The sequence below is a fragment of the Zophobas morio genome, unplaced genomic scaffold (genome assembly GCF_036711695.1).
Source record: "Zophobas morio isolate AGI-343-1 ecotype UQ-CSIRO unplaced genomic scaffold, CSIRO_AGI_Zmor_V1 ptg000004l, whole genome shotgun sequence".
NCBI lineage: Eukaryota > Metazoa > Arthropoda > Insecta > Coleoptera > Tenebrionidae > Zophobas > Zophobas morio.
The window spans coordinates 15139918-15154430 of NW_026972109.1; the positions used below are offsets into that span (position 1 = coordinate 15139918).

A 14513-nucleotide genomic window follows, 5' to 3' on the forward strand; every position below is an offset into this window, starting at 1 on the left:
AGAATAAACCTGTGTATCAATTTTTGAATTAATTTATTGAATAGCTCAAATTTCATTACCGCTCCTTGAGTTTGACGTATTTTTACTTCCCGAGCGTAAGCAAAGGAAGTATTGTAATCGAGTCCGTCGGCCGACTTTCTACTTTTACATTTTCTCGATCTTTCATGACCCCTAGAAGACAAGAAAATAGGTCTCCCGTTTCCGTCTGTCTGCCGTCCCGGATTTTATTAGACAGATAATCTCCGAAAGTACTGGACCGATTGTTGTGAAATAATATCTTGTAGATGGTAAAACGCTAATCAAAATTTGCCTAATCGTCCCCACCAATAATGTGATGACGCCACTTCAGAATTATACATGATACATGGGTTTTAAATTGTATAAAATAACATAGTCCTATACATGTAGTTTATCACTCCGAATTAAGTTTGTACCAGAAAAGTCCAGATGTTTTGAAAAAAAATCAAAATTATGGAACAACATTTTGCAATTTAATTTGGAATCTGCAAAAACGGAATGCTTTGAAATCTTGCAGGTGATTTACAGTTATGATAAGCATGATAAATTTGTATGCAAAATATATTTACTTGTCCCCTCGAAAAAATTGATGCGTCACCTCAAAACTTGCCGAATAAATCCTGTCTAAAATGTACAAAATTTGATGAGTCCTGTATTTGCGTATACAGGATGACTCAAAAAAATTAATGAATGCTTGAATTTATTTAACTGATTTAATCAGGAACTACAAACAAAACCGAATGCTTTGAAATCTTGGAGATGTTTTACAGTTATCATAAGCATGATAAATTTTTAATCAAAATGTATTTACTCATCCCCCCCTAAAAAATTGATGATGTCACCCTAAAATTTTGCTGAATATGAATTGTACTTGTGATTTATCATTCCATTCATATTTTTTAGATTTGCTTAACAGGTCGCTCAAAAAAACAAATGAATGAGTCAATTTATTTAATTGATAAAATCAGGAATAGTTCACTCCATTTTCCCGAAAATTTAGAGATACAACACTGTTATTATTAGTATTATATTGCATGTAATAAAATAAAATGTAATAAGAAAAAAAAATAGGCATGCAGTCTTCATGTTTCCGACAGCGAGGGAAGTACAGTCTAAACTCTTTAGACCATTTTTTTTTTCATTACGGCCAAATCATTCATCGTGAACATCACATTCAACTTTGCTTTTCTTTTTCAACTGTTAATTTCAACTTCAAACTCTAGTATTTCATAAACCAAATGTGCTTTTTCAGTTTATAAATAGATTTTTATTTCATCCCTACGATTTCCATTTTTACTTCTTGGCATAAGCTCAATAGGGTCCATCCGTCTAAAGGTTACGTTCACGTGTTTTCTCGATGCTGCACGACCTTTTGAATATGCAAGAAGATCTCCGTTTCCGTCTGTCTGTCTGTTGTCTATAGCCTATATCAATTATTTTTCTTTTTAGGGTATTTTTCACTGTATAATTTGCGAGGGCAGTTTTTTAAACAGTTTATTATCAGACGTTTTTTTAATTTTGTTGAAAATTTTGGAACGCGGTTTTCACCACTGTTTTCAGTTACAAAACTTTAAAAATCGTATCAGATCGATTTTCGACTTTATTAGTTGGAACTGAGATATGGTAAAAATAATCGTTTAGCAGCCTTTCCGACATCAGCTTTTTTTTTACTGTGTATCGCTTCTAACAAAAAGTCGACAATATATCTGGTACGATTCCTGGAGTTTTGTAAGCTGAAAACCGTGTTCCGAAATTGAAATATTGATTTTTAAAAAGATATTATGCAAAAATTTCACTAAAATTTTTATGTTTTTAACATAACTACCCTAGCGTTATATAAAGAAAGTTATGGACTGTTTATATTCAATTTATTTTTATTTCACAATCATAAGTCTGTTAATAATGGAGATATTACATTCTAAAAATGTACCACAAAAATTCCATACAGAAAACATAGCGACTGGCCTTAACTAAAAGCGCTTCATTAATGTTCCTACTTTATTATTTATTCGTGAATTAAAAATTAATTTTGTTGAAAACAACCAGCAGACAAACACAAAGCTAGAGTGGAAATGCTATCAGAAGAACATGTTGCGTCATCAGGGCGTCACATTGTTACGTAGGCTCGGACCAGTGGCGTCTCATTTGTGATCTGGCCTATTGAAATCGGGGCATTCTTAAAACATTTTCATTTTTTTTTAATTATTATTCTTGTTCAAAGACATGAAGGAGACGAACGCCACTGTCACTAAAACCAGTACTACTTTTTTTGAAAACAGTTTACGAAAATACAGGGAAACATTGTCAGCTAATGTCTAAGAAACTGCTTCCACTGACAATGTTTTTGCTGTAATTTCTACAGTTTTATATGTTGAAAACAGTGGTGAAAATCGCGTTCTGACATTTTGATATATAATAATTAAGATTTTGATTTTTAAAAATACGTCATCAAAAATTTCACCAAAAATTTAAAAAGAATTGTGATAAACTGCGTTGCAATACTTTATTAAGAGATAAAGAGAGGTGCGCGCTTTGTTGTGATATCAATTACATCAAATTTTAATGTACATAGTGTTTATCAAAAAATGCTAAAACCTTACAATTTTCGAATATCAATATTTCAGTTTTTTCAAAATTGAACACCTGTATATTATTACCACATTTTATTCCATTTTTTTGTTGTATGTTTTTCAATATGTCGGTGTGCCTCTTAAAAAACGACTTTTAATATAGAAAATACTTAACAAAACAGAAGAACAAACAAAAATTGGTCCAAGATGAATTCGACGAAACTTCCCTCGCTCTTGAAGTACAGTCAAAGAAATTTCGCTTCTTTGAAAAAAAAAAAAAATGTTTTCTGATAACCTTCATACAGGGTGCTGAAAAAATTGCGCACCAACTCAACGGTACATTATTAAGTTCACAAGTCTAAGTTCGATAAAAATCATTAAAGAATTCCTTACGTCAATTTGAGGTTCATTTACAGAAACAAAATATCGATTTAGACCGATAAATCAAAAAACTCTTAAAATTAGACATACTTGTCCAATTCATCCTAAACAATTTTTAAATTTTTTGTCATATTATAAAATGAAGAAAACCTCAAAAATTATTTTGAATGATGGAAGTCTAATTGATTTCATGTATCCAATACAAATGGTGAATTGAAAATAAAAGTTAAAATTTGAAGCTATATTTTCCACATTTGGGACCAAGAGTTTTTAAAATTATTTTTTCTCTTTTCTTTAAACAGTCCTCAATAACGTGTCATAAAGTTGGTACGCCATTTTTTCAGCACCCTGTATATTAAAAACCAGAAATCTAAATGACACCTCGAACTCCCTGCACCGCGGAGTCGCAAATTTCAAGGACAATATGAAATATATTCAAAGCAAATAACCACCGGAAAAGAGTGTATTATGATGAGTGTACTTGCTCAACTTCGATTGTTTATGTTGTTTATATAATATAATTATTATTATTCTTATTTGATCGTAAAAAAATGCAGACGTGGGTATTTCCACATTTTCTAGAAAATGAGAATCTTAATTTGATCAATAAAAAATTGGTGGAACGCTATAAGTATAATCCGACAAATCCAGCTAAAAATTAGAAAACTTGATTTTACGCTTTCGTTTTGTAATAACTGGTGTAAAGTAAAAACCAACGGCATAAATAACACCCCCGCAGCCCCTGGGTCGTACGAACAACATAAAATATATTTAAAGCACAGCACTAACGGTGGAAAATGTCCTTCAGCACTAGGTAATAGCAATCTGAAACTCAAGTGTTTTTTTATGTTTATACATCGAAAGAATCTCACGTAGAAATTAGTTCGATGTCAATGAGTTTGTCCTCTCAAAGATGAATATTATAATTCTTATTTTATCATTATTATATAAAGACGTGCGTATTCTCACATTTTCGAGAAAATGGAATGACTGACTCCTTCTTTCATTTTAAAATATGGTTCATTGAGATGACGTCATCAAATTGTTGGTGGGGATGATTAGCCAAATTTTGGTTAGTTCACATACAAATATCATCTATATGATATTTGTATGTTATGTTAGAAATACAAAATTTGACCACGATCGGTTCAGTTGTTTCGGAGATTACGTGTCTAGTATAAAATGGAGACAGACAGACAGACGGAAACGGGAGACTACTTTTTTCGTACTGTAGGGGTCATGAAACGTCGCGAAAACATAAAAGTGGCAATTCGTCGGATGGACTCGATACTATACCACGTGTTTCTTTTATTTGATACAACCTATATAATTTTTTTATTTTTAAAGATAAACATATAGTTTTTTGAGCAAATTTGTATCATTTTAAAAGATCACTTATGTGAATAAATGACATGATTTTTCAAGCTACTAGATTGTCATTAGTAGATACGAATTTTTCGTTTATTTTTTGAATAACTTTTCAAGTATTGATTTTAGAATATTGGTTGCTTTATATTTTTTACAAAAAATCAATCTTTCCATCTAAGAAAAAATATACCAAGTGTTCCATAAAAAAAAATTAAGTTGACGTCATTTCCGGTTCTACCGGAAGTGATAATAAAAATGTGAGGTTGCCATCACATAGATCTTTTAAAATGATACCGATTTGCTCCAAGAACCACACGTTTATCTTTAAGAACAAAAAAGTTACAGGGGTTGTATCAAATAAAAAAAACACCCGGTATACCTCTTAGCTTACGCTCGGGAAGTAATAAATGAGGTAATAAAATACCGAGTGTATGCTAATAAGACACTCAATTTGATTTATACCACAACAAGGCGTGAACCTTTATTTATGCCTCCACAAACTATATTAACACCTATTTTTATTATTCAAAATAATTGTTTTAATTGTCACGTCAAATTGGCGTAAAGGGTTTTTTTAAATAATTTCTGTCGAATTTTGACTTGCGAATTTAATCGTGTATCATTGAGTTGGTGTGCCATTTTTTAAACACCTGTATCAGTCTATATAGTCAAAGAACCGTCTTTGACTTATTTTCAGTAATGAGATATTGCGGACCGTGCGCTTAGTGACTCACCTTGTATATTTATTAAAACTGAATTTAAATAGTGCCTGAGCTGCACGAATCATAGCTAAATGTAGTTTATTACTGTGTACCTATCCAAGAATGAAAAATATACAATATGTTTTATTAAAAAATAATTAATATGACTGCAGCCATATAAATGTCGGTAAAACTTCAAAAAAGTCACTTTTCAAACAACGAAGATAATTAACCGAACCCTGTATATGAGAGACACATTTACATAAATTCGGTAGACCACAACTCCACAATTAATTATCAAGATCTAAGCTAACAAACTGTCAGTTTATGAAAATAAATGGGTTGTATAAACATCTGTCATTTCACCATCTTCTTGGCGACATGTTGACAAAATAAATTAATTTAACATGTCTTCTGTGCCCAAAATCAATTATCAATCAGTTTTTAGTTTTAAACAACCAAAAAGAATGAATAATTTTTTTTGTATAAATTTTGTCTATGAAAAATGCTTTGTGTTAAGGTATATCTTTTCAGCATTTTAAACAAAACATTTCGATTTTTCCTGAAAGTAGTACATACTCGTATTCCTGTAGATGTTTCCATCGTACTCTTATTTCTTTGGTACCACTAATTTCCCTGTTAATTTTATAAAATCATAAGTGTGATGTACTTTTTACTTTTTCTACTCGTATAAAAATAAATAGTTTTTAAAATAAGTTTCAAATTTCAAGAGTTTATAATGGTATTAGAGGTAACGTCTGATTCCGATATAAAAGGATTCCGTGGGTATAAACAGGATTTATTTTATTCTCAATCACGTGGGACCTCATTTTTCTTTATCGATTTGAAACAATTTTCCAGACTTCTATTCACACGACTATGGTTCCCGTTTACTTTAAAACTATTTTATTCAGAATAGAATTAAATTTACTAGACAATTTTAATATGTAAAACAAACGTGAAAGAAGACACTATTGTATGCTGTGTACTATACAGGTCAAAGCTTTATAGTAAATCAATCAACCGGACCAGTTTAAACAAAGTCAAAAAATAAATACCTACAAAAAATGGAATGTTTTATTCATTAATAAATGTTAATGGTAATAATTAAGTGATAACTGGAATGTTTTACCCATTAAATACAAAGCACATCACAAAATGGTTAACGAAGCAGCCTTTTGCTGTGGTTCAAGTGAGACATACTGTACATCATCCGTATAATCGTCAACCGGAATAAAACAGTCGGAGTAAACACACTTCGGCCCAGTTTGAACTTCCGTCGTCATAGTTTCGGACCACCTGAATGGAAACAACTTCTCCTGAAAACCCACGCAATTCACAACCAGCTCACGAAAATTTGGCTAACCTCACCTTGAAATAAATCTTCTCAGCATACGTTCTTTTCGTCGATCCAATATTCAGAAACAACGACTCCGAATACCAGATTGGGGTCGTGACAGGCTTAATGAAGCATTTAGTGGTGTACCTCTTCGGGGCTGATCCCGTAAAATCGGTGTTGGATTTCGTTAGGGTTATCGTTTCGGTCATAGTCCGCCTGCAACAGTTTAATAAAGGAAATTTCATCAAATTGGGATTGGACGTACACTCTTATGTTTTTGTTGATTTTTTCCACAAACAGTTCGTTGTTGTTGTTGTTTAATTTTATTTTCGCGGGAACATATTTGTTTCGGTTTTCTATTGTAACACGGATTGATGCCATGTTTGGGTTTGATTGATGGCGAGGATTTGGTGGGAAAAGAGTTTTTGTTGGATGTGTGATATGAATGTTTTGTGGCGTTTTGATGATTGTGTTTGTGTTTCTTGTGATGAGTTTGGTTGGGATTCGAATTAAAACAGTTTGAACAATTACTATTAACAGGGTAGAGGGGTGACAATAATTTATTGAAGTGGCAATTTATATAAAACAGCAGCAATCATGATTTTTATTCTATCGGTTTTATACTTTTTTTTACGTCATTTTTCAAGTGCTCGAGTTCTGTACTTGATCTGTTTTAAAGGAAAAGTATAGTTACACAGTTTTATATAAGAAAAACTGATTTCACATTGCAGACAAAAGTTTGGATACAACATAGTCTCTTTTTTACATTTATATTAAATAAGTTTTACTATTATTTTAATGTGGAAACTGTGGAAAAACCGACCTTATTCGACTAGTATTTATTTATATCTTTAATTTCGTTAGTTTCGGTCGAAATGTCGGCAACCAACATTACAAAACTAACATGTACTGCCTTGATAAGACCTTATTACAAAAATAAACATTACCGTTCTTTGTTTTCCTTGTCGGATTGTGTAGCAACAGCTGCCAGATTATCGTAGCTCCTTGTTTCTTTAACCTCTTTTCTCTGACCTTAAACAATAACAATTTAAAATATTCAACAAGCACTTTTGCAATAGTAAAGTCATAAATCTAACACCAATGTCTTATCTTATCAACCCATATCATTCTCTCTCTATTTAACTTAAAACGATAACGTGAAAATGCGACAGTAGGATTTCCAACTCCCCAACAATACAAATTTTATCTGAACATATGTAGTTTCAAATTTCAAGGTCACTGCATTCATGATCATAAAATTTGCAGTGTAGGTGTACGAATAACAAATTTCCGAACAAAAACCCACCGCAATAAAAATTCGTCGCTGTCTGATATTAGGAGGAAATGCACCCTGTACTTACCACCCTCCTCCCTCGCCACTCGAATTTTGCCGGCATTTTGCTCGTGCACTAGTTCACTATGAAACTTTTCGCATTCGATGAAATTAAAACTGTTGATTTTCATGAATTCCGTTTTATTTGGTATTTCGTTCTTCCACTTCATTTTGCAAAAAGTCGCGCTCTACACTTTTATTAAAAACCGACTGATTCGAAACGTTAAATTCAAATAGGAATCTAGTCGCCCGAAGACAACATCGCAACGGTGTGACGTCATCGCGTCATCGACGTTGCGTCATTTGTCGCTTATGAATAATATTTTGTGGAAATGACTGACTGTGGGAAGGGCGCCACAGGCAGAAGGGGAAATCAAACCTGTGTTATTGGTTTGTTGAAAAATATTAATAATGTTGCGATCAGATTAACAAGAAAGATAAAAATAATAATACCATTTACATTGAACATTTCGTTTTAAATTTAAGAAAACAACTTGTGCCTGTAAAAAAAATGTCTTTACATTTTATACCACCCTGTATGTATAATGTATGTGCAATTTTTTGGAATCCATAATAGGTAGACGCTATATGGACTTAAAAATCTTATCTTAATTTCCCGAGGTCTGTTTCATAATTTTTTGAAATTTAGACTTCAAATATTCTTGGGATTGAATTTTGGCCCGAAAACCTAGACTTATCAGCACTATAAGGAGAGAAATTGTTGTGGGTACCCAGTTTTTCCAGGAACTTGCCACCATTCCATTCGAAACAGTGTCAGGTAGTCCGGAGATACACAAATAGTCTGGTGAAGGGTAGGTGGTTGGGCAGATATTAGCTGCTTTGTGGTCGTCTGGTATTGACATTCTTTGTGGAGGCGCAGGGGCCCACACGTATAAAAAATAACCACAAGATTTCCAAAGTAGGTAGAAAATAACTATTCATTTCGCTATGGTTTACAAGAATAATTAATTATCTTCATATTTTTCGTCCTTGCTGCAACATAGTTTCCCTTTCTCGACTCTTAAATCAGTAATATAACCTCTTTTAGCTGCAGCAGTTAATTTAAATACAATCATAATCTCACTGACTCATAAATACGGCGATTTCTTCATTTCTAGCCACATAATTCAATTGAGATCTGCTAATTAAATAAGTCATTTACTTTCCCTTGCTGTGTAATTTATTTCTTTAATAAATTTTTATTGTGTAGATATAGTGTTGAACCGCATTTAGTCACTTACTGCCGATGATATTTCACTTTATTAAACCTGAAAATGTTATCCTGTAGAAACTTTCTAAATACGCATATCAAAAATAAAAGTTCGACCGTAAAAAGTTAAAAGATCTTAAAGTCCCAACTTCTTGAACAATAGTTGTATAAGCAGTGATAACAGGTCAAGGGTGCAGGATCGCCTTGTATAACTTGTAAAACTGTCTTCATCATTATTATAGAATTCTTACATAATCAATCATCAACTTCCTATGTATAATATTGATAAATTAATTGATAGAATTATCTGTAACGGCGATATTTTGGTGCCCTGACCAGTATCACAAGGTTATTTCAAAGTGAAGTCAGAATTTTGCTACAATTTTTTTTTTGTATGCATTTTTGCCAAGTAAAAGATACTAAATACAAGATTTTCTGGATATTTTCTCCTGACAAATTTTTTCGCCTTCGCCAGCACAACTCCGGATTAAATTCGACCTCCCCTCGTATTCCCAAAAACCGTAATTTTGTGCAAACGTATCACTCTGCAGCGAAAACAACTGTTGGACTCGCGCCAGATGGAAAAGTCGCCTAATGTAATTTAGCTCGCGATCTAAAGTCAATATTTCCGTGAGGCAAACTTCCTTAAGTACGTCATAAGACAAACAGTCTAACAAAGCCGTGACTTGAGAAACGAACGAGTATAATGAGAAGCTGCCACTAGAAAATCCTTTTTTATTTTTCTCATCCACTTATCGAATTAGGGTGGAGGCTTTTGCAGGTTTTCCGAGTGTCGGATGGTGCTTACTTACCTTTTCTGTTTGTTATTATTGAAAATTTCCAAGCGCATCCACATTCTCGATATCTTCGGATATTTGATTCGTAATCTTGGGAAAGGGAGTTTTCTGAAGTACGGTCGAAGCGCGTTTCCATCGTGAGATCTACGCGGTTTGGATGGGCGGAAGTTGTGTCACGGTTGGGACAATGGGGCATGGAAATGAGGTGGGGAAGCGGTCATTCAAACTTCAGAGAAAGAGTGAATAATTTTTTATTTAGACCGTTCATTGTTTACACTGGTTGAGATTTTGCGGTTGTATAGGTAAATACAAGTATTACAAGATGTAGGGGAAACCGGCCCAAAGCGATATTTTCGAGCAAACTGACATTAAAGTATATTAAAAGGGTCTGGTTGCAGCAGCTGAATATTTACTACCTTAGTATTATCTATTTATAAATTAAAAATCTACCACCTGTTGCTTTCTAAAAAGCAAAAGTGGAGCAACTGGCCTCGCATTTGCTAAAAGTTTTAACAAATTAAAAAGAATGTTAATGTAAGATTTTCGCTGGTCAACGAGTTACCATCTGACATTATTATCAGTATTATCTGTTGTCTCTAACTTTTTCGTAACAATAGTATCGCATATATAACTATGTTCTATTTAGAGAACACTGACTGGATAACTATACATTTATCAGTTGTTGAAACTGTACTCAAAAACTGTGAATGGAGTAGATTCAAATAGTTTAGATAAGTCAAGTTTTTAAGGTTTAGATATTGAATTTGGACTTTTTGTAATTCTGATGGTTACAAAACTATTTTATCGTGAATCTTTATTTTTTCAGATTATCGCCGACCTTTAAACAACTTGAAGTCGTACATTTTCGAAGTACGAGTGAATGAGTACTTCCTGAGTGTTTTAAAGGTTACAATAATATAAAGATTTTTCTACGTGGTGCTACGCTAGGTTTATTTATTCAACTTAAGCGGAGTTTAGATTTTGCTAATTCGTGAGAAACTGTTAGCCATAAATGCAAAAAGCTGTCGAGATTAGAACTGAATATCATAATAAATATGAATAATTCATGAATTTTAATTATGAACATGTAAAAAATTGGTAAATGCTAATAACAAGGGATAAAGGAAAAAGTAGTTGGTTAATGCATAATCGATATTCGTAGGCGTAACATGTCATTATTAAAATGGACTAATTTGTAGGATCATTTGCTGTGGTTATTTTTGTAATGATAATCCTCAAAAGTTTCACATTTACATAAATACGAGTTTGTTAAAAATCTGAAAAATGATTGGCCTCTAAGGCATAACTAATTGTCAGTAGAACTATTTCTAACTACTGAAGTATCAATTTTTGGGAAAGTAATCATTCATTGATATGTGAAGTGCAATACGATTCATAAAAATATAAAATTTTCGAAAAGATTGGTTTAATAATTTCTCTAATGACGTCATTAACTTTTTACAGGGAACGAATAAATAAGTTTTAGTTTATATTCTATAATCCTTAAACCAATGTGAACATTTCATATTTTTGTTCCTTCGCCCAGGAATAATACATATAATGCAGAATGTTATTTATGCATCCATTAAAATTTGATGACGTGATTATAGAGGTTGGACGGCACAATTCCATGGGTGGTGATGACTGTAAAATGATCGTTTCGGTTACCGTTTGGTGCAAATATAGGGGTTGTAATTGAGAGAATTGAGGCGCACCGAAAGCAAATGGCAAAAATTATCTGTAATAATTTTGTTGTGTATAAAATTGGAGCTTTGTGGCTGTCGGGTTCGAGAGCATCATAGGCTGAGATAATGTACTATTTTACTCTTGGTTGCAAACATTTTCCTTTTGCAATTATTGCACTTAAATTTTTCTCGACATCCGAATTAAAATTATTCGTGTAATCAATTCCTCATGAGACCGTGAATTTTAGGGAGTCAGCGATTTTTTTTATCTCCGTAACGTAACTTTGTCAAAAATTTTGTTAAGACTTTTTCTGTATAGGATTATTATATTTACCGTATATTTTTTTTTGATAGTAACACTTACGAGTATTGTATTTTCAAATTTTCTGGAAAATGGAGTCGTTTTTGATTTGATCAGTAAAATAATTGGCTTCATTCATTAATTTTTTCGAGACACTTGTGTAAACAATTCTAAAAAATATGAATGCGTTGATAAATCAGAAGTACAGACTCAAAATACGTTGCACACTATAGATAGGATAGGAATTTTTGAGAAAGGGTCAACGGATAAATTTTGATTCACCGTGTACAACGCTTACGACAATGTAAAGCATTTGCAAGATTTTATTTTCCAAAAATCTAAATGTTAAGGGTAAAAAATCAAGACGGTTCCATAAATCACTACTATAGAACTATGTTATTCTATAAAATTTAAATAATCTTTACCATGCAAAATTTTGAAGTAATGTCACGTTATCCTTAAAAATAAATACATATAAAATTTGACAACAAAGTAGACGTATTTTTTCAAAGTTTTTTGTACAGGAGAAACAAATCTTGATAAAATTTAACACTTTACCTTTGAATTAGTTTTTCTTGATGCTTTTGCTCTATCGAAATAGTTTTGACGTTGTGGACTATATGTAATGAGTAGTTGAAAAACTTATTTCAACAAATTAAAACATTATTCTTACTTCCCAAGCCTAAGCTAACTACAGTAATCGAATCCATCGGGCGACTGTGGCTTTAAAATGTTAGCCTTCTATTTTGAATAGACAAACTGATTCAAATCAAACAAATTTCTGCGTGCCATTATTTATTTCCATATATCAACATATATAAACACTTGAAATTAAGCTTGCTATTAGTACTGAGAGGGCATTTTTCTCGTTATTTATCTGTTTTAAATATATTTTACATTGTCCATATTTGGGAGCCCAAATTCTTGGCGCAGGGGCTGCGGAGGTCTTATTTATGCGGCCAGTTTTCACTTTATAAGAATTATCAGAAAATGCAGAGATGGCAAAATCATAATTTTATAATTTTGTAAAGAAACGAGATTTGTCGGATTATACTTCAACGGCTTGAGAAGTTCTGTCGAAATAACCTTCGATCAATTTTTTTCTATATAACGTCTCTTTACTCGTCACACTTCGTTTCTCTTTCAAAACACATATACATATGTATACCATATTCTTGTAAATATTTTTCTGCACTGAAATACGAGTTTTAAATCTTTTAAAAGTATGTTCCTGGTACATATAAGGTCTATTTAAAGTTTGTTGAGTGCATACAAAAATAACAGATTCTTCATACTCATTTTTACCCGACGAACCTCAAATCCGATCCGGGGTCTTTATCCATTTAAGCATGATCTTGTTACGTTTATGATTATGTACAAAATAATTCCACCTGGAATGGATTTGACTAGACTCTACTTCTCCCATTGTTTGGACATAACTCTCCCTGCTCGAGACGGTGGTTCCCATTTAAAGAACTACGCGGTCCTTTTCGAAACGCCTCCGTCACTGGTTCTAGACTTGTCTGGAGCACCCATTCGCGACTTCCGCTTCCAGGCTCTTCTCCGGCTGCCGTCACCGACAATGAATCACCATCGCCGTACATACTAGAACCCATCGTAATAATATTAATTCTGGTTCGGCAATTACCTTATCTAGGTAAAACTCCTTTTCCATTATCATCCTTACAGTAGAACCTGAAGACCAATTCAAAAATCTTCACGGGAATAATTTGTTAAAGTACCCATTTTTTAGCTATTGTTGAATGAAGCAAAACTTAAATAGCGCATTTTTCATAAATGTAGGCAACCCAATATTCTCTTTCGTAAGTTATGTTTTCGATTTATTAGAGGGAGATCCACTATTGAGAAATCAGGTGGATTTTAAAGCCGCTGCCGAGAAAGTATGCAAATGAGCTGGCACTTGTTGTCGACGTAAAAGTGTTGACTTGAAGGTTGTGGATTAAAAAAAATATCATATTGTTTTAATAAAAGACGGTATATATTTTTCCTCTTGTTTGTGATTTTTCTTATAAAGCATGCATAAGTTAGACAAAACAATTAATTAAAGTTTAAATTATTTAAAATTGGAAGAAATTATTGTTGTTCGTTTGGAATGAGATGTAAGGTTATATGGCCATCATAAAATCATCCCATTGTGTGGAAGTTAAGTTGTTTACAATAGAAAAGGTTTTAGGGTCGTAAATAACGTGTCCACTGCAGCTCGACCGGCTGTTGTGCCTTCGTTCAGAGGCGGCTTTCACTAAATATGAAAATCCACCACTCCACTATTTCTGCCGGCCCTGTTAAATGTGAGCAAGAAATGTTTAGAAGACGATTTATTGCCAACCGGTAAGCTTAGTGCGAACCACACAAAGGGGGTATTTATTTTCGGTCAACTACTTTTACGATGGTCATATAAGCTTATAATATATTCCTGAAGTAATTACAGATTTTGACGATACTGTCTTATTACAGACTTAAAACAACCAGACAAGGAGGACTCTTAAAAAGGACTGCTAAAATTGATACAAATTTTACATTTGCTGTTCTTATTAGTGTGTACCAGAGCTAAGGTGAGGGACTAAGGCACTCCAGGTACCAGTGTAACGAGACATAACCTTGAACCGGAGTTGATGGTCACCAATTCCCTGTTCCAATTTCCCCTCATATTTAATTTTGACACGAGTAACATGTACTCCATTTTTTAGTATCCATGTCTAACACGAGTTTTTAAGCTCAGTGTCGAAAAATCAACAAATATAACTTCGTTCTTGTATTCATAGCTCAACAAATTAATATCAGCAAGTTTT

General features: G+C 32.8%; 2 protein-coding genes across 2 annotated transcripts in view; one reads left to right on the forward strand and one right to left on the reverse strand.

Moving 5' to 3' along the window:
- Nucleotides 1-14192, forward strand: part of LOC135142740 (cilia- and flagella-associated protein 299-like) — a 105195-nt gene extending 91003 nt beyond the window's left edge. The window contains exon 7 of the mRNA XM_064074493.1: nt 14179-14192. The gene's annotated coding sequence lies outside the window, so the exon portion shown is untranslated. The remainder of the gene's footprint in view (nt 1-14178) is intronic.
- On the reverse strand, nt 6102-8001 carry LOC135142594 (uncharacterized). The gene is made up of 4 exons (XM_064074333.1): nt 7739-8001; nt 7325-7409; nt 6410-6593; nt 6102-6357 (listed from the first exon to the last, which is right to left on the reverse strand). The coding sequence occupies exons 1-4, from the start codon at nt 7878-7880 to the stop codon at nt 6190-6192; spliced, it is 579 nt and encodes a 192-aa protein (XP_063930403.1). The 5' UTR covers nt 7881-8001; the 3' UTR covers nt 6102-6189.
- Nucleotides 14193-14513: the final 321 nt, after the last annotated feature.

Bases quoted from the DNA above. Each gene is read 5' to 3' on its own strand.
- LOC135142594 (XM_064074333.1), bottom strand. From the start codon at position 7,880: ATGAAGTGGAAGAACGAAATACCAAATAAAACGGAATTCATGAAAATC. The intron at 7,410-7,738 runs GTAAGTACAGGG...TTATTGTTTAAG, and splicing joins AGTGGCGAGGGAGGAGGGTG to GTCAGAGAAAAGAGGTTAAA. The intron at 6,358-6,409 runs GTGAGGTTAGCC...GTGGGTTTTCAG, and splicing joins CTGAGAAGATTTATTTCAAG to GAGAAGTTGTTTCCATTCAG.